Genomic DNA, 19,942 nt, shown 5'->3' on the forward strand with positions numbered 1-19,942 from the left:
CACTAACTCACTACTTTGTTCATATTTCAATTATCATTTTGAACAATCAATGAACAACTTACCTGATTCTGACAAAGTTGAGTCGGAATCAGAAGTGTCCCAATCATCGGGATCCTTCTCTGCTGCCATTTCAGAGGATTTCTTCTGCTGCTGGTTGGCCGGCGCCAGGCTGACGTTCGGCGCAAAATGTGGTTCGCTACTTCTGCAAATAAAAGGATCAGGATTCTCTGGTGAAGGCAAAGCATTTACAATCAGATCACGACAACGCTGAAGCTGTTCATCCTGCATTGAACCTGTATCTGGTCCGTGCTCCGTGTTGACTTGAGCGTTGAGCCACGGTCTCCCGCCGGCCTCACTCTGACTCTTGTGGCGTAGCTTGGGTGCCATGTGATGACAAGGCGTGTCGACCCGTGAGGGCTGCAAGCTCTGCTTTTTCTGCACATCAGCAGGGGCCATTTTCACATTGGGAGCGAACACTGTGTGATCACTGAAATAGCATGAAACTAGCCATCAGGTACAGGGGTATCGTTAAAGAAAACTACCGTGGACATCGTGTCAAACATGTCAGGACCCAAAATGCGGGTGAAGTTAATCGGTCATTCAAGAAAGTCTTTTGGCAAGAGACTGTTGTTTTAGATATGCCATGCTTTAACGTTTTGGGGCAAGCATCTTTGACTTCTGGAAAGCAATGAATCCAGCGTGAATTCCAGCACTGCATAGACAAATAGATCATCATTGTTTTGAGTAACTTCCTGAAGTATTTTCTTCAGCCATGTATCATAAAAGTCAATGCCAACTGCTTTTCATACCACCCAATTGGTAAGTGAATATCATAAAGTATACCTATACTCCAACTCTGGCCAAAACATAAAGAGTGCTTACTTGGTCTTTTCAGTGTGCGGCACGACCCTTTCAGGATTAAGCAGCACTGGTGGCCCTGTCTGCAAGAATGGCGGCAAGGCTCGTACTCCAACCCTGCAACAAAGAAATGTTTCATTTGAATTAAATCTGACGCTGCCAAACAGGTTCTTTTTTACACACTGTAACAGCAGAGAGATAACCGCCACCTTAAAACTTGACCCTTTCTTTTGACAAGTCCCCCCCCAATAGTGAGTTATTCTGAATACAGAGATCAAATCAAATGGCAGTTGGAGATTTGGGTCCGAAATCAGCGTCCTTAATAAAGAGAGTGTCCTTTTAACAGGGGTGTGTGCTATAGGAGCTTCTGCTGTACTTACCCATCTCTCATGAGGCCAGGTGGCAGTGACAGTTTGCCATCTTTAAGTAGCCCTGGTGACCACGGTTGGAAGGCGGACATGTGCCGATACTGTTCCAACCAATCAGAGGCCAGGTCCTGATTAATGGTTTTGGCGCGCTTCGCATTCTCTTTATCGTCATTTACCTATAAAGATAGATTTAATGAAAGTTTGAAGTTGGGTTGTTTGAGTGGATGCAAACAAGTGCTGGGAGCTGTAGGTAGGAGCTACAAATTGATCGCTTGGTTTGTTCTCTGTATCCAAACCGCCTCGGAATGCCCGACATGCTGAAAACTATCAACTAAAACGAAAGATATATCAATATCCTGATGACATTTTCCCAACAAAATGCTTTCTGGGAGAAAGAACAAAATAACAGCCCATGAATAAACAATGTTAATGCTGACACTTCATTTTTTTATTCATGGTTCCAGAATACTGTGTAGATGATATTTACCCAGTTGAAGGGCGGCAATACCAAAAGCCTTTAGTAAATGTCATTGGCCTTTGTGAAATAGACCTACCCGAACCAGCTGGCATCCACACAGTGTATAATAATACACTTCAAATAGTAACAATAACCGTAAACCAATACTGATATTCATAGACAGCAGGACTGGTGCAATGTGAACTAGATTCGTATCAGGGAGGCAAGAGAAGGTGACAAGTTATGTGAGCAGTGTCCTTCTTCAGTAAAAACTTGCCCTCTTCCTCAGGTCCAAGGACTGGTTGCTCATCCTTCACCCCTTAGGCCTATCAGGATGAGGAAGCAGTCATGGCACTACAGAAATAGACCATCGGATAAACAGACCAATATTTTTGGTGCACCCTGTAAACAAGAGACGGCAATGAACTATTAAGTCATGGCATGTGTACTTTTATTTTATGTCTCGTAGTAAATCACTACCTTCTACAAGCGCCAGTGTGTAATAGGAGGAGCACTTTATAACCAAGTATCATGAAACATGATGTAAGGCTGCACTATACATGTGCACATAAATCCCAAAAGTTGCCACATACAAGATGGAAATATCAGTAGAATGTTACTGAGCATTACAAAATGTCTGAATAAAATCTACTTCTTCACAAGAATTTACTGCTTTTTTAAACAGGTAGGCACCAAAGGAAACCTGTAACGTGACTATGATAATATGCTGCTTTTAAGAGGACTGTAATAAATTCACCACAGCCTTTGAGAGTACACGCCTTTCCCACAACCTTCTGGTGAACCTCTGAAGTACAGCGCATAAGAGTTCAAAGACGAACCTCGTAAACAACTGATATCATCCAACACAGCCCTAAATTGTAACAAACCAGGAGTGGCTTGTTCAAATACCATTCAACCACAGTACTTGGGAAAGACACTTAACCCCCATGAAAACTTATTCCGTCCATTTTGACACGACAGAATAATCACAGGACAACTTTCTCACAATCAGCACACTAATATGAAAACATGAATAGTTGCAAACCTGCAACCCTGGCTTTAGCCAAGTCGATAATTGTTTTCCAGAGTGTGTTGGCAGGCAAGACCCCTATTGGTTTTCTGTCTGGCACCCCCATTATCAACACTCTCACACACAAGTGTTATTGATGTTTCTAGGCTCATGTCTGGCAATTAAGTCAAGTCAAGGACAGGCAGTGCGCCATGCCGTCTATGAATTAACAATGAATATGTGAGAAAATCAATGTGGGCTTATATCTGCGCTGTGTTGGGTGATATTGATCATTCCGAGTATTGCAGTTCACGTGTAGATAGATTAAAACTATAGGCCAAATGATAACATCTTGCCATAAACAACTTTTTGTTTCGCAGGTTTTTACATCAATGTGTAGTGTTTTCCCCGAACTTTTGATTTGACCTACTGACATTTTATCATGTTTTGCATCTTTTTAGGTTAATACTTTTTTAAAGGCAAATCAAAACTGTTTTGTTCAGGCTTACCCACCCATTGAGTCTTCATAATTCCAATACTCCCCATCTTTCACCATCAAAACAACATCATAAGCTACCAGTCCACCAACAAAAAGACAAGACAGCGCCCCCTATAAAAGAGTAATGAGGTGCGTGTCGAATGATTTCTCACCAAAAGCAATCTGTCTTCTCGGTGATGGCTGACATGCTCGAGAAAGATCTGGCTGCAAAAAAACATCTTGTACACCGAATGAAAATTTCTTTCCGAAGCAACGCACCAATGAGAATCAAGATCAGAGTATCGAATGAATGAAAATTGACAAGGCATGCAGCGTTCAATTTTCTGTTGGAAAGCAACTCACAGCACAACTAACGAGGCGACATTGATTGGCCATGGAAAGAGTTTTTTGCTCCACAGTCGCTGTACCGATTCGGAAAGAAATGGAGGCACGGCAGCGCAGGATATTGATTCATTGCGGTGGTTCATCTTGCCGGCATGTCGCCGAGCCATTCATGATTGAAGAGCAGAATTCATAATCAGTCTGCGCTATGAAGAGGACGACCCGGCAAGTGGAGGCGGCCATCTTGTATATCAAGCAGTGTCTGCGGCAAGTTGGGAACAAGTTTCAACAATGTCTGAATAGTGCCAGACTTTGAGGCTGTTGAAGCCAGATGGGTTGTAGTCTGATCTGTTTATTGATTTCGCCACATACAAACAAGCCTTATAACACATAAAATGCTCTGACACCACTCTTATATTTCAAACCGCAAAAACATCCGGTTGCTGCCAATAGTCAATAGGACTCAATTGGCCCAGGATATGTACAAAACTACCACTGGCACCATGCCAGGAGCTGGTTAGATCAACTTGCAATCATATTATGCCAACACATAACTTAAAATTAACTTGCCAAGATGTAAGCGAGTTGTTGAAGCACAAGACTCAGACAATTATCAAAGTTCCAGTGGCCTTGTTTAAAGCAGTTTGTCGTATATGGCCGCTGATATAGCCACAAACTGACCAGAGGTCAAAGTTGGTTTTAAAATCATAACCCCCCCCCAAAAGGAAACATATACCAATGTTTTCAATTGCACATGAACACTTGGAACAAGGCCAATTTCTGATCAAAGGCCATGCAGTGGCCTTCACTGAATTTGTTTGTTGGATAGGCCTACGCAGACAGACGTGACCAGTACATCAAACCTTACATAGGCTTACACAAGAATCTATTCATTAAATCAACACAGGCCTAAGGTTAAACCCATCAATCTTTAGATTCCAATGGCAGGCCTATAGAAAAGACATTCAAGTAGGCCTGCAACAGATTGCCAACAAAGAATTTTGTCTACTGATGTAGTTTTGGCGAGGTATTCAATCAAACAATCGCTGCATTTAACACACATGGAAGTTATTTGGTCTACTCAGGGCATAAGCCCAGTTCGTGCCGAGTGAAAGACCCTGTACCTCAGGATGGAAAGACACCAGTCCTCAAATAAACTCATTCAATGGGTGATCTAACAATGCTTTTCTCCAAGCCTATTGCTGGCTCTATTGAAATCTAAAAGACAGGCCATTATCATATGATAATGAATTGTAGAACCCGTTGACAAGAATTACATGTATTGTCATCAACAATAACACACTGTGACTGCATGGCCATGAGTGACTGGTCATTGTTGTGACTTTTGATAATTCTGTTGAGCCAAGAACCTTTGGAATGGTTCGGGGATGTAGTTTTGCAGTGCCACATCTGAAGGGGTGAATAGTTGCCACCATCAACACATATCTGGGCGTGACCCAGTGCCATTTCTGAACTTGACACAATGTAGTTTTACCCAAAGGCAGGATACATGACCTGGTGCCCGTACATGACCTGGTGCCGTTCCGATTATTCGAATTTCAAGTGCCCCAAGCCAGGACACCAAATTTATATCAGCTTCACATACAATCTGGAAATTTTATTGACTTCTGCGAACAATGGCGTTGATTCAAAAGCCTCAAAGGAGTATTTTGAACAGTTTAAGTCCAAAGGGCTGTGGAGATTCTCATGTGTGATTCTCTGGCACAGAATGACTGAATCGCACATCCATCAACAGACCTACATCCGACTTCCTGGTAAAACCATCATTGTTGGCCCAGACTGGAAATGATGATTCACATTCTCGTGAACCATAACCAAGACTAGACACGCAGGTCCATACAGTCAAAACACCAGGTTCATTCAGTGCATTCCCAACAAGAGAATGCATATATTGAGCCCAGAGGCAAGATTTGCCGGTATGGAAGGAGAATATTTTGAAGGCCATTAGACATGCCATCCCCAGCATTATTTGCCTACAGTTCAAATCACTATCACACAGTCTAGCCATAATCTCTATTTCCTTGAATAAAAGAAAATATGCTCTACAGACTTGCCAACTTAAAGAATCGATTGGTTTTATACGACTATCGATTTCACATGAAAATCTTTGGTCACTAATGTCATGAAGGGAAATCCGATTAAAACCTTAAATCCCATGCACGGTAACAGTTTATTTTGAGCTAATCCAACCTATTCTCCCCAGTTTCCAAAGATGGATTTTAACCTACATATCACAGAAGTCAGGAGAAAGCAATCCTCATTTCAATTTTTTTCTTCGTCATGTCGTCAATGAACTTTGCCATAACAAAGGTGCTTGTAGCAATTATTTTTTGAAAAAATATCATATAAATGTCACATTGTTAATTTAGTGCCATAAAGAGGGGGACAAAATATCATGTTGCAAATGTCAAATATGACACAAAGTGGCCATGTTGAACTAGAAATAAGACTGTTGACAACAAAACTTTTTTTGCAAATTTCAATTTCTTTCATTGGATTTGACACAATCAAAAACTCATTACTTCAAAGTAATGAGATATCACTGAAATCTCCACCAGCCATATATATCATCTAGAGAAGTTCCAGATCTAGTGAGGACGAGTTAAAGCAGGGAATTAACTGGTTCACCTTGACTTGGAAGGAGCTTGCTCACAGAAAAGTACCCATGTACATCAACAGCGCGAATAGTAACTCAGACAAACAGTCCCCATCAAGTGTTCATCATTAGCATATGCAGCGACTCCTAAGTAACAATTGATCCAGTGGCCACCTCCATGTTGTTTTCGACAACACAGCAAATTCCTGGAAAAATCAATAGACGCCGAGACATCTTACGATGCAACAACGTAGGTAAACATATTTAGCATTCGAGAGCGCTAGGCTAAGGATGCAGTGCTATAAATATAATACAGCAGTGATGTTTTCTCTGGCCGGGATCTTGAGTTGGCATTCTTGAATAATTCAGGAGCCAACAATGGTGCCTAGATGGATCGGAGTAAAAGCCGAGAGAACGAAGTTCAGAAAAGAATTTTTTAAATATCACAATATGAGAGTAGGTATATACCTGTGCAGTATTTTTTACCACAAACTGCCTTGCCTAGCAGCGGTACTAATATTTCGACACAACTTAACCAATTTTTGTTCTACCGTTGTTAGCAGCAAAATTAGTCCAAGGGCGATGTTAGAGAAGGGCTCTTTCTGCACAACTTAGCTTCACAACATTTTAAAACGGTCAATTTCAAGATTGGTTTGCCTAGTGATACCACCTCCTTAATTATTATGCATCATTATTCCACTAATTCATCAGTATCCAAGGCAACGCAAAGCTTAATTTCATTTTCTGCATAGAACTGTCAGCCTCTTTGTTGACAGTGTGATTTATCATTAGGGGCGCACTCCAACTCGCATTGACGTTAATGTGGTCACATGACTTGTCAAGCGGGAGCTTTCATAAAGATTGATGATGTATGAGTCTTTATTTCATAGATTAAAATAGATATTTACACCGTTCACATGATGAGGTATATCAGTGCTGATGAGAGGCAGCTATGTTTGAAGTTTGTTCAATTCTCATTCCATAGCATCTTCATCATACAGTCGGGAAAATTAAAATATTTTAGTAGGTTACATGTCCTAGGCATCCATCTTGAAAAGTAGTAATACGCATGAAAGATTTATCTTCTTCCTTTCGCATCTGAAGTCAAAGGCAGTTTCACCACAAGCTGTCCAAAACTGAACATATCGCCAGCAGAAAACAACTCTACCACCTTCAAATACACCAAATGCACAATGAAAGAGGTGTAGGCATCATTTGGCTATAAACCAACCTCATCAGCATTCCTGGCATAACCGGTGATATTTTTCAGTGTACCTAGTCTACCATACCACACCATCATAGCAGCCTGATCGAGCTTACCTATTAGTGCAAGTGATGGTCGAAAACATGAACATAAAAACCACAAGTACTTTGCACTGGTATTTGTGTGCAGTGAAGAATAACAACCGTTTCACACGGGTAAGGCTGTTTCCCCCTACGCACCCGTTGAAATGACTATGCCAGTTAGGCTACAACTTGCCTTCCGAGGATCCTATCCTTGCCGGGCCTGACTGGCAAGGATGAGGTCAAGAGCAGTATGTGTATTGTCTTCTCTTGTGGGGTATAAGACCTTCCTGATCAATCATAAAGCAGACACATGTCTAGTGCCATCCCATAATATAGGGTAATACCATTCAACCATTTGAATAGTCCTCTCAACCACTTGAGCATTATAACGAGATTTGTCTCTGTGAATGCCGATCGATTGGAATCTAACCAATTGTCAACCACTTCCCGATCACATATGTCTGGTTCCGTTACAAGCAGAGGCGACAGAAACAGCTTGTTTTTGTAACACTTTTCACAAGACTCCAAAACTAGAAGAAATCAGGCATCAGAGACTGCCACAAATCTTCCCATTAATTCAAAATCACTCAATGAAATGAGTTGTCATATTTCCAAATATCAACTTGATCAAAATGAATGCTGAATAATTCAAAGTATTTCTGGTCTCTATTTCGAGCTTGGAGCCGTAACACAGGTTCACCAATAGTTAACTGTTAAAATACAGGCAGGTGTTAGAGGAACCACAGGTAAGGAATGTCTGGAGCAGCCATTAAAATACCAATGCTTACAGGATATATTTTGATGTATAGGCTAGCTCCAGACTTCACAAGCAAGTTAAGCCAAAAGGTAATGGTAAGAGCTGGAAAGGGAAAAAAGCTTTAGAATGACAATGATAGAGTGTATACTGTTATGTCACAAAGCTCATTTGCCCGATTATTTTCATCTGTCTGTTCAGATATTCCTGCCAGATTACACAGGAGCAAGAAACTTCATGTGGTCAAGAATATCACAGAACCTCTCACCAAACCAACAATTTGTATGTTTCACTCTAGTTCTCTATCAGCTGCCTCGACTTTTTTATAGGCCACCATTCAACACTGCCGGTGAATTGCATATCTTTTCACCATGGCAGCCATGTTCAATACAGGAGCATTACCACTGGCAACAACCAGTATACACGATGCCACCCGCCAGTGGATCAATATGTAGGAGACAGGGTACTTGAACAGACATGAATGGAGGCAGACACCATCACGCACTCAATGCATTATGTGATATTGACATACAGCAAGCCAAGGGCGTGGACACAAGAGGTATTTAAGTTACATGCTACAGACCAGGCCACTCAACGTATTATGTGATATTGACATACAGCAAGCCAAGGGTGTGGACCAGTCCGTTGGCAATAGTTACAAGGACTGTAAACAAGAAATATCAGCAGCCATTTAATCTCACAGATTTGTGGAATCAGATCCTTGTGGTCAGATATTTGTGCCATTATTTGCAAATGCGAAATAAAGTTGTTGATCCTGTATTCCTAGTAATATAACAGACGATGACATAAAGACCATGCAATCCAAGCAGGTGGTGGCTTGGAAGCATGCCAACCTAAGTACAGTCCTAAAAGGGACTGAATTTACAGTGTTAGTATGGCACATAGACGCTGTCACCCTCCGCTGGCTTGCTATTGCCTCACCTTCTCCAGATAAACGTCAAGAAACGATGGCAGTACCTTACGCAGCCAAATACTCGAGTTCCCAGAATAATCGGGCTGTTAGTATTCATGGCAACGTCGCCGATCGATCCCCGGTCCCCAAAGTCTTGAGTATCACCGTTTACATTAAACGTATATATCGGCAAGGTCACTTGGTGCAACAATGTCATTGCTTTTATGTGATTGGTTGTCGGGTGAAGTGGTGCGTTATGATCTCGCACCCAGCCTCATGATGGCTTGCCCTTCATCACGCGCCGTGTCAAGTGATAAAAGTGTTGGTACAATTGGCGGTCAAGGTGACGGCGGTCATGACAGCAATTGCCACTCAGACGCTTGTTATGGGCGGGAAACAAAGATATATGTCGATCCAGGATATCCCTAGCGCCACTGCGGTCAGGAAATAAGGACAGAAAGTTGAGCTGGGTTTACCATGTTGCAATCACACCAGCATTGATAGGGCTGCTCACACCCATCCCATGAGGGCTGGGTCAGCGAGCAAGTTTTCACGCACGAGCTAGACGTGCTGTCCTTAAAAGAGAGGTGTCCTGATGAGGGAGGTCAAATGGAATGGACAGAACCAGTTTGGGACCAAAACTAGTGTCCATGATAGAGGTTGTCCTCAATAGAGAGGTGTCCGTTAAGAGAGATTCCACGGTATGTGTAACACTTGGATTATCATCCTTCTCCTAATCAAAACAGATGACAAAAAAACATTTATCATATGGCCCTGACAACAAGATAGAGTTGTATTGTCCAAAGATAAAACCCCAGACAGAATGTCTATGAAAATAAAACAGTCCTCCTGATATCCGCGATATCTTTGCACAATTAGCATCTGCGCCATTCAGTGTTTGCAAAGAGCAGGACAGCCAGGCATTTCAGTCTCGACACAATCGCTGCAGGCATAATCAATAAAACATACCATGCAACACTGCAATAGATGCATTATACAATGTACACTCACTGCTCGAGAGCAGTATGAAAGCTCCATTTAGACACAGAAGCGGTCAATCATCCTGCAGAGAAACTATCAGTAAACCAGGTCATTTTACTGCGCAGTTGTTCTCCACATGGAGAACCCAGATCAGCATGAACATGAAAGACCTAGTGGCCTCCTGACCTCGCCACCCAGCACACCGTTCAACCACAATACCCATAGATTACTGTATAAAAACTCAGCATAACAATGTATAATATTTTACTGTGTGTTTTTGTGATAACTGTGATGTCAGCCAACAGCAGGGCCAACAGCAGGTCGGTCTACATCCCCACGCAAATGAAACCTCAAATGAACTTGAGGCCGACAGGCTTTTCCATAAGTAAATGTCCACGTCATTTTGGGCCACTGCGAAAATTACTGAAACGTTTTTTTGCACATGTAGGCCTCCTTAAATTCGCTCACAAATGCTTTAATTTTAAACATCATTAACCATGAAAATATCTTAAAGATTGTCAAACAATTTTTGTCCTCAACATTCAGAGTATTCTGCAGTTAGGCCGGGGAGATATTCCCTTTGAATTGTTTGAGGCAGGGAAATATCCCCTCTGATTCCCATCCTATGGAAGAACAGATAACCACAAAGCTGTTTTCTGCTTAAATAATTCAGCCCCAAGCATTGAACAAACCCAAAACAGACCCAAACCAACTGTCTACCAAGCATGTTATCACCTGCTATAAACACAAACAAGCAGACCAGACCACCAGACATTCAGACTAAGCTGATAATAGGATTATGTAACATAGGTAAGTGATAATGGTTTGGTAAACAAGGAGAGAAGTTATGTGGATGTGAGGTCATATGGAATAGACTGTACATGTACATATAGTGGTAGATCATATGAGGTGGGAGATTTATAGGTCTGAAGATATGCATTGGCCTATATTCACTGAACAAAGTTTAAACAGTGAAGGGCACCTGTACTGGCCTAGGAGGCCTACATAAAATGGACGAACCAAAACCTGCCAACAGCAGTTGGGAGAAGGGACACGGCCGGCAGAATGTTGGGTTGGGATTTGCTGAAATTGGCAGTCAGGATTTCAGGTTCGGACTTTTTTAAAAACAGGTTGTCGGTACAGGTCACCTTTCCCCGTCGAGAACAATTAAGCGCCAAAACAAGAAAATTGTAACAAGAAGAGGTTGGTAAATAAATTGAAAACAATGCCTGCAGACGATCATCGACACCCACGGTTCACAAGCCTGACTAATGGCTGAGATTACTGCGCGTAAAACGTTATCGATCTACGCTAAAAATAACCGAATTCATCTAAGTAAAAATCAATCTTGTATGCAGCATCACAATAACTCGACAATGAGTGTTTATATGAATTTCATGAATGCACTGTCGAATCCGAACACAAAAGTAAAATGTGCGAAAAGTTCTCAACTCTAATGCAAACTAGGTGATATTGGTCTTTGCCTCTTATCAAGGTTTTCTACCCTGTATGACCATGAAGTTCAGAATGATGCCAAACGTAAATTGACATTTTCAAGCAACATTTGAAAATGATGCCAATTTTGTTGTTCTGAAAATTCTCATTAGAAGCCAATTTCACTATCCCAGCTGATTATTTAGAATGATACACGACGGTGGAAAGAATGGAAGTAGAGCCCAAGCTTTATAGTTTTTTACAACTATTTGACAACCATGTGAAGAAAGTACTGATTTCTTTGTAACCCCATGGTCGACCCCCCCATAACTGCAACCCCACACGTTGCAACTGACTTCATGCACAGCAGTCTGTCGATGATTTAAATGTCATCAACCAAGAGATATTCTGTGTAATTCTGACTAGACAGACCATGGTTGATCAATATAGACATCAAACACAACAATATTCCATCTCCATGGTTATGGTGCACTCTCCGTAGCTGAGGTTACGACTTTTGTCAGGTTCGACAATGAAGGATCCGCCATACTTATTCCTTTGCTATACTGATACTGCCGGACCACTCGGTGGCTCTGAATGTGGGTGGTGGGAACATATCTATATGAATTTTGATAACATCCAGTTGTAGTTTCTATCAACCAGTCGAACAGCTGTCAGGCAAAAGTGGTTATTTTTGCTGCATATACATCTATCTTTGGGAATCAATGTTTTTAATTTGATCCCTTTTTAGACGCATTATTTCAACAAGTCACATTGTACAACTTTTTGGTACACTTTAGACATAATTACAATATATGTATGTTCCATTTTTTCCTTGGCTACCAAGAATTTCGCTTATCAAGTTGGACAATCCCTTTTCAAAGCTCAACACGTTTTAACAAATATGTCAAGTTATGAATTTCTAAAGCTAATTCTTATCAGATAGACATTGATTAAACCTGTGGGCAGACAGTCTGACCATTCATACAGTGTTGTCACAACAAAACACAACTAACACCTGATTAGACTAATTGTTCAAGTAATTAGTCGTCTCATTTTAAACCAGACAAGGACACAGCCTTGCCCCCCACCTTAAAATATACCATTGAGCTGGGGAGCAATCAGTCTGTCCCTGCCAAACCTAATCAGCCGTCCCAATAAAGTCTGTATTTACATCCAAACACAACAATGGTGACCTCTAAGGGGAGGACAAAACACATGAAGATATGGGTCTGATGTAGATCAATCAGTGTAAAGGTACAAAGAAACCACATAAACTTAGGGTGGGCCAACTCTATAAAACACTTGTGTAATAATTCTATTATGGCAACCTCATTGGGCCGTCTGTTGGTCACAGTTGTTAAAAATACAATAGAACGGCTAGCCAGATATTGGTTAAATTCAATGGAGCCAAAAATAACCAACTCAGAAGGATTAAATACCCCCTGAAGGCACTAATGCCTTGCTTGGCTTGCCATGTTATGGAGGTGCATGTGGGCTACATGGTCAGGGAAAACAACAAGCTTATTTCGACATGCTAAGCCCTACGCACTAACAAACCGTGCAGGGGATGAAAAAAGCCAAAGTTCATGACATAACCGACGGTCACCCCTCCCCCCACAAAATACAACAAAATTTGATGAATAAAGATTATATTGGTCTCCCTTAAATGGGCTTTTTTTTCAGTGTTATACTGCACTGATTCATGGAAAGACATTGATAGAGTTAGCGCAGATGGTTGCACTTCAAGGAAGAAAAGTGACAATCATTGTGTGAATCATTCACAACTTCTACGGTCCTTCTCCTTCCAAGAATTCACACTTTATATTCTTCCTAAAGTGCAAGATGGCATTTGAGTTCTCCACATTAAATGTCTGCCGCCTTCCTTTTTGAACTGAAAGGACTTTTCGACTGGTCCATCCACACGAAACTTCCATTTACTTGCGTCTAAACCTACAAAATCCACATGAGACTTCTTCATGCTTCGCTTGAAATGTAGCTGGCACAGCTATCTCAAGCTAACTCAGACAGAATTTCACACATTTTGAGAGATACATGCATTTGACTCTGGTCAAGTTGAGCTGCACCCACCCCTCGCTGTAGTCATAAAATTGGCAGCCGCCTCGTAATCTTGATGTAGTAGAGAGGAAGAAAAGTTTATGGCTCTACTGACCTGCACAAATACACCACTAGGGTACATTTACCTCGCATAAATTAGACATCAATTGGCAGATCAGGAGCCATTCCAGTTGGTCCAGCCATAAATTCCACGAATTCTGTCTCAAAATTATTCAAGATATTGCAAGTCTAGAGTACTAATAGAGGCCAGACAATATGCGCGCAAGGACCAAACTTTTGGCATCAATCTGTCTGTCGCGCGCGAGTGACGAAAAGAAAAAACATTTTTAAGGAACAGCTGTGTTTTAAGATGCAAGATATAATGATTCAAGGTGGAAGGTCATTCATGCCACAAATGTCGACTAAATAAGACCACCAATATCAAAAGCACCAAAGAAGACAGTATGGATGCTTTTTATGGTAAAAACACATGAGAAAGAAGACCGGGTAGCCATCAAAACCACAGCTGGAATTTCATGATAAACATGTTTTTCTCTCGAAGTGTGTGTTTACACAAACCGAAGCTTTTTACATGAAATTATCAATAGGTGGGAATCCACACCATGGTTGGAAGAGCCAACCATTATTTATCAAGAGATCATCTGACAGTGTGACCCAGATACTTTTTTATTTGTCATGTGTTGTGGAAGGATATAACCGCACAATATAACTGGTTCATTTCTGAAGTTTGTGGGTCTGAATCCTGGTAGAACCACAAACTGATTCGGTCCTTGGCAAGATATTTAACCACACAGATTCTTCTCTCAACCCAAGAGAATGCATGAAGTTTTGAGTGCTATTTGCAGCTCTCTGGCATTGAGTATGCCTGAAGTTTCTCGCCACTGGACTCAAGAGGAATACAGGCTGGCTGACACGGTTTCTGTTGCTGAATGCTGAACTGAACAGAGGTTTCTACATAAATCTACAATGCAACATGGAGCCTGCAGCCAACTGTGAGCCATTGGCTAGACCTATCAGGTGAATCAACATCTGGCTACCTTCTGCACATCCAACACCAAATCCATGCTGACTTCACAGCACATTTTCAAGCAGCTATATATTAGCTTTTAGCTCAATTCACATGAAATCAACTTTGACCAGTGCCAGACAGTGACCAGAAACACCAAAGTGTAGCCACAACATACAGCAGAAATATTCAGGCTATATCTAACCATTTGATGGCAGGTCATGTCCAGGTCATGGATCGATGGCCATGAAGCAGACAGATTTAGATGATCCTATACCTAGGTCAAGTGCAGTTGATCTAGAGCGCATTCAATGTTAGTCTGAGTACATTTTTCAGATGCGCACTGCACATATTAAATAGCTTGGTTCAACAATTCACTTACTGATGACAAGATCAATTGACAAAAGCCTCTGAAACGTTCAGAAACACATGTGAATTCTAAATTTCCAGTCAAAAATGGCACACTCTGCTTGAGTATGTTGTGGTGCCAATCTAGTATGTAAGCTTTTTTTAAGACAAAAAAGAACAAAATCACATGTTACATTTGTCAAGTAGGTCTACCACAAACCATGTGACATTTCTAAAATGTAGGCTATCTAATGACAGTTTTCCCCAAAAGAATTATTAGGCCTACCTCATTACCAGTTGGATATTAAGGTGTGTTTTTTAAATCATGACACACCATAACACCATGCGAAGATAAGCAAGGTCCAAGTCCAAAGCATGTGAAGTACGTGCCAGTCTTGTCTGTATCGAGACAATGGACAGGCAGACATTGTTTATCTTAGACTGGGAAGTGGGACCGTCCATGTAGGCCTATTTGTGCAGCTATTTTTGAGAAAAATGGCCCAGAAATAATCTGGAATGTGAATCGGCAAGACCGCCAAGTCCTCACCTTTCAAGTATGTTAGGCCGAAGTTACATAGACCTCATTCGTTCATTTCCCAGGACTCATTTTCCCTTTTGCTTTCTTTCCCCTGTCACCGAGGAATGAAAGAAAAACCCGGAAAGTGACTTGTGGTAAATGAACGAATGAGGTCTATGTAACTTCGGCCTTACAGGTTTCTAATATACCCGCAAACCACACAGTAGATTTCCAAGTATTATTATTACAGTGCTACCATACCAGTCACCATGACATAATATTCCAGGGAACACAGCTAACAGAATCAGAGCAGTCTGTAAACATCATGTAACATTATGTCACCTTGTCCTTCAGTCCAGGATGCTGAACTGGGAACATTACAGTCCAGGAATAATGACTAGAATGATATTACCCTGTTGTGCTGCAACATGATGTAACAATGAAACAGAAATGGCTGCAAAAATATCCCATCCAAACAATTGCATGAATGGGTTAGTTACCTTGAAGACAACCATACTTCCAAGGAGATCCTTTACAAAGGCTATCTCGGCCTATTTTTTACTCCAAAGAATCTATAAACGATTGTAGTCAGCTCGACCACATAGATTATGTAAACAGGTTTTAAAAATCAAGGGGAAATTCTAATATATAAAACTTTCTTTCTCATCAATGACCTGAAATGAATTAATAATTTGTGGCATAAAATGGCATTGACCATTCGGCTGGCAGGTAATAACTAATGGACAATACAGTAGAACATCTCTATTAAGGACACCCTTGGGACTGACTAGTGCTGTCCTTGATAGAGAGGTGTCCTGATTAGAGAGGTCAAATTGAATTGAAACAACAAATTTGGGACAAAACTAGTGTCCTTAATAGAGAGGTGTCCGCTAAGGGAGGTTCTACTGTACATGTAACGTTAGTACACAATATATGGTACAAGCCGGAGAAGTACTGGGCAAAAGTGATTACCCGCTGGCCGACCCTTTTCTAACAGTCGTCTATTGATGACACTATAGGGAACTACCATAAAGACTACAATCCAAATAATATAACAAAGACAGTTTTACAACTCAATGAAATTACAAGCCAGTCAAGGTCGAGGATAGCTCAACCGAAAAATATAAATAGGAATCGAAAATGAGTTTCTGAAGAGCGATATATGAAGTTGTGACTTACCATGCGTCTTTTGTACTTGTTGCTGGTGTCAAACTTGTCTTTCATTTCATCGAGGGCATCTTGGAGACGCTCCTGACTTTCCTGGTCTTTTGCCAGAAGAAGATACGAACGCCAGTTGGCCGAATCGAACCCCCAGTGGCAGGTACGATTTTCCAATGCCTTGTGCGAGTGGCAGACGAACTTCTGGGGGCAGAACATCCCCCGACAGTCCATGCACTCAATCGCTTTGCTGTCACGATCCTTGTAAAGTTCTGGCGTGAATAGTCCCTTACACTTGCCAAAACACTCGTGGTAAACCTTGAAGCTGTTGCGCGTTGGGGGATCGAGGGCTTTTTGTGGCGACCTGTGGAGAAGGGCGTTACAAAGCCGCTCTGCGTCTGTCTTCGTGATCAATCCACAACTTGGTGCGCTCATCGGTAGTATTCGGTTCATTTTCAGAATGTCCAGTTGTTCGGGGTTACAACGGGAACAGAAAATGTGAAGGTCATCGCAAACAATATTTATCTGTGATAAGCTGAAGTCCCTTAGAACTGTGTTCAAGATCTGGGGGAGACACAACCGCTTCTCACCTCCAACTTTGAAGCACGCAATAAGCTCCTCTTCCAGGTAGGTTTCCGCCCTTTCTGACTTACAACTGTCCATAGGGATCAGAAAGGGCATCTGCTGAATCGGGAAAGGGGGAGGTTGTGAAAACGGGTCGAATTCGAGCGCTTTAAACTCACCGACCCCCTCAACTTTCTTTCCAAGTAAAGTAAGTGCTTTGCGGTACTCTTCCAATTCTGCTGGGCTTAGTTTGGCGGCGTCTCCCCATGCCGACATATAGTTACTAGGACCGCTCAAACTCCTCATAGCAGCCGTTTTATAACTTTTCAAAACTCTTTGTAGATGAGGATTAATCGCTGGTGGTGGTAAGTGGTCCATGTTGATAACGTACGACACCAAAAATACGGAAAATATGACTAAAATCTCCTCCGAGTCTCACATGTGTTGTTTCGTTCACTAGCCTAACTCACGTCTCTGAGCTCACGAGAAAATCTCTATTTGCATAAATATTTGGCTCTTCCGTTACACTCCCTATGAAGTCCGTGACCCAATTAACAATGCAGCGACCGTTTTATGCGAATTATACGGATTATAGGAAGACTATGTTGGTTTCTAACATATGAGAAATTGATGAACTTCAATTTTCCGCAAAAAGTATTGTGATCAGACCACAAGTTTCCGCCTCTTTACAAATCACACAAATTCCGGTCAATGGTCGTCTCGCCGATTGGCTTTTCTAATAAATGGGTCGTTACCCGGCCGCGGCAATTTGATCGCGCCTGCAATCGTAAATTATGCAGATACAATGTAAGATTGAAGAAAGTTCCCGGAGAGTTAGTCGCAGCCTCATCGGCTCTTTAAACTGCCTAAAACATCATTACATAACACAACATATATCGCGCCATGAAAGGAATAGTTGGCACCATGCCCAAATACAATGTTTTCTGTCTTGCGGCTCGCCAGACGATGGGACGCAATTCCAATGAATGGGAACCGACTGGGAGGCGGTCAAGTCAGGAAACGTGTGTCCCAAAATAGATTGTGTGGCGCGGCGTAGCTTATTTTGAAGTTTTAAGCAGAAAGATACAGTTCTGACTGAAGGACGCATCGAGGGGGTAAAACTTCACATACAGAGGAAAAATTTCAGTGTGACAGGAAGGATTTTTGTTTTAAGGACGTGACATCTGCCAACTCCGACTTTCCCACCTGATCTCAGCACTAATCCGTCACTTACCTCAGACAGGTATAGGGGACTGACGTCAATATACGCTCTCGTTGGGGGCAATTGCAATGATGTAATACTTCCCCTTATTACCGTGGAGGCTACTGCGGGTGAGAGACTCCCGGGGCAGTCAATTGCGTCCGAAGCGTGTACAAATAGACTCAGCTTATAGATGTCTCCAACAGACGCTCCGCTCCGCTGGCGCCTTGAAGAAGACGCAGTGAGTGTCGAAAGCTCGTCTCAACAAAATTCTGTGTTGATCTTTAAAAAATGTTGTTTTATAATTTCTTTCTGATAGTATTGATCGACACGGCAACTTCCTATTCTCATATCATTAGGCCTACTGAGGGTAGGTTTTAATTTGTACATGGTGTATAAAAACCTCGCATATCATTTTCTGTATAACATTGTAATTACATGTATTATGATATTTTGCGTTTTTGTATAAAAGTTTCATTTTCAGTATTGTCCGCAGTGAGTGTTTTGGTCTTAGTTTCTGTTTGTTTGCCGTGGTTGTGCCAATGTCCTGATCTGGTGTGAACTCCACCTGAGGGCACTCAAACTTGGGCCTTCCTTTTGGTCTGGTCATATAGAGGTTCATGTTTCAAAACATGAACGGAAGTGATCTTGGCTATCTCGTTCATTGGTCTGCTTTGAGATGGCTTATCGGGTGTGGCTCTGCTAGTTCTACCCTTGGCTCTGGGTGTAACAGCATTTGTTATCTCGCCAGGTCTGGTTGTGATAGTATCTGCAATCTCATCAGGTCTGGCTGTGGAAGCATCTGTAATCTCATCAGGTCTGGTTGTGGCAGCATGTTGCGGTATGATTGTTGCAGTATCTGCTGTCTCTTCATGTCTGGTGTTCTGATTTCATGCAATCGTCAGGTATTCACCATGTGGAAATGAGACACATTTCTCTAAAGGGTGGAGACAGGGTCCACCCTGTAGAAACATGGTGCACTACGTTGGGAGAGTACACAACTAGATCAGACAGAGTACGCATAGTGAAGCATGGCACATCCAGCAAAGACTTGGTACACTCTCTGGCAACATGGTGAGCTATGAAGGGTAGGGCACATCAAGAAGAGATAATGGTGCACTACTGTCTCATTGGCCGAAAGTAATTTCTGCCGGTAACAATATAGAGCGACGGTGGAAAACAGAAATGTCCTCGTTTTTCACTTTCGCTCCGATGTCTTTGAACAGGGTGACAAGTTCATGTGCTACAGGGTGGCCCAGAATTATTTTCCTTCACACAATGGATACAAAATAGAATTCTATTGTGCAAGGGAAAACCTTTCTGGGCAACCCTGTAAAGTTTCGTCAGTTTATTCATCAGCCTCAGACAGGGGACCTCAGCTGGCGCCATCTGGGCTAAAAAAGTGGAACTACGCGATGTTGACGACGAGGGAACTGTAAAGCTGGTCTGTGGAGACCATGTGACAACCAATCTGATGGCAGTAGCTGTCACAATGTCCATGGCCTGAATACTGGTCGCCAAAACGATTCACTCGTCCTCCTGTTGAGACCCTGTCACAACCAATCGATGAG

At 41.9% G+C, this 19,942-nt stretch overlaps 1 protein-coding gene across 2 annotated transcripts in view; it reads right to left on the reverse strand.

Annotated features, from left to right (window-relative positions):
• Positions 1-17,946, reverse strand: part of LOC135497270 (ski oncogene-like) — a 28,184-nt gene extending 10,238 nt beyond the window's left edge. The window contains exons 1-4 of one of the 2 annotated variants that reach the window (XM_064787035.1): positions 16,628-17,946; positions 1,239-1,402; positions 883-975; positions 63-487 (exon numbers count right to left, since the gene is read on the reverse strand). In XM_064787035.1, coding sequence (XP_064643105.1) covers positions 63-487; positions 883-975; positions 1,239-1,402; positions 16,628-17,548 — 1,603 coding nt within the window. In that variant the 5' untranslated portion in view covers positions 17,549-17,946. The remainder of the gene's footprint in view (positions 1-62; positions 488-882; positions 976-1,238; positions 1,403-16,627) is intronic. The other variant, XM_064787036.1, reaches the window with a different exon arrangement.
• Positions 17,947-19,942: the final 1,996 nt, after the last annotated feature.

The sequence above is a fragment of the Lineus longissimus genome, chromosome 12 (genome assembly GCF_910592395.1).
Source record: "Lineus longissimus chromosome 12, tnLinLong1.2, whole genome shotgun sequence".
NCBI classification, from domain to species: Eukaryota; Metazoa; Nemertea; class Pilidiophora; order Heteronemertea; family Lineidae; genus Lineus; species Lineus longissimus.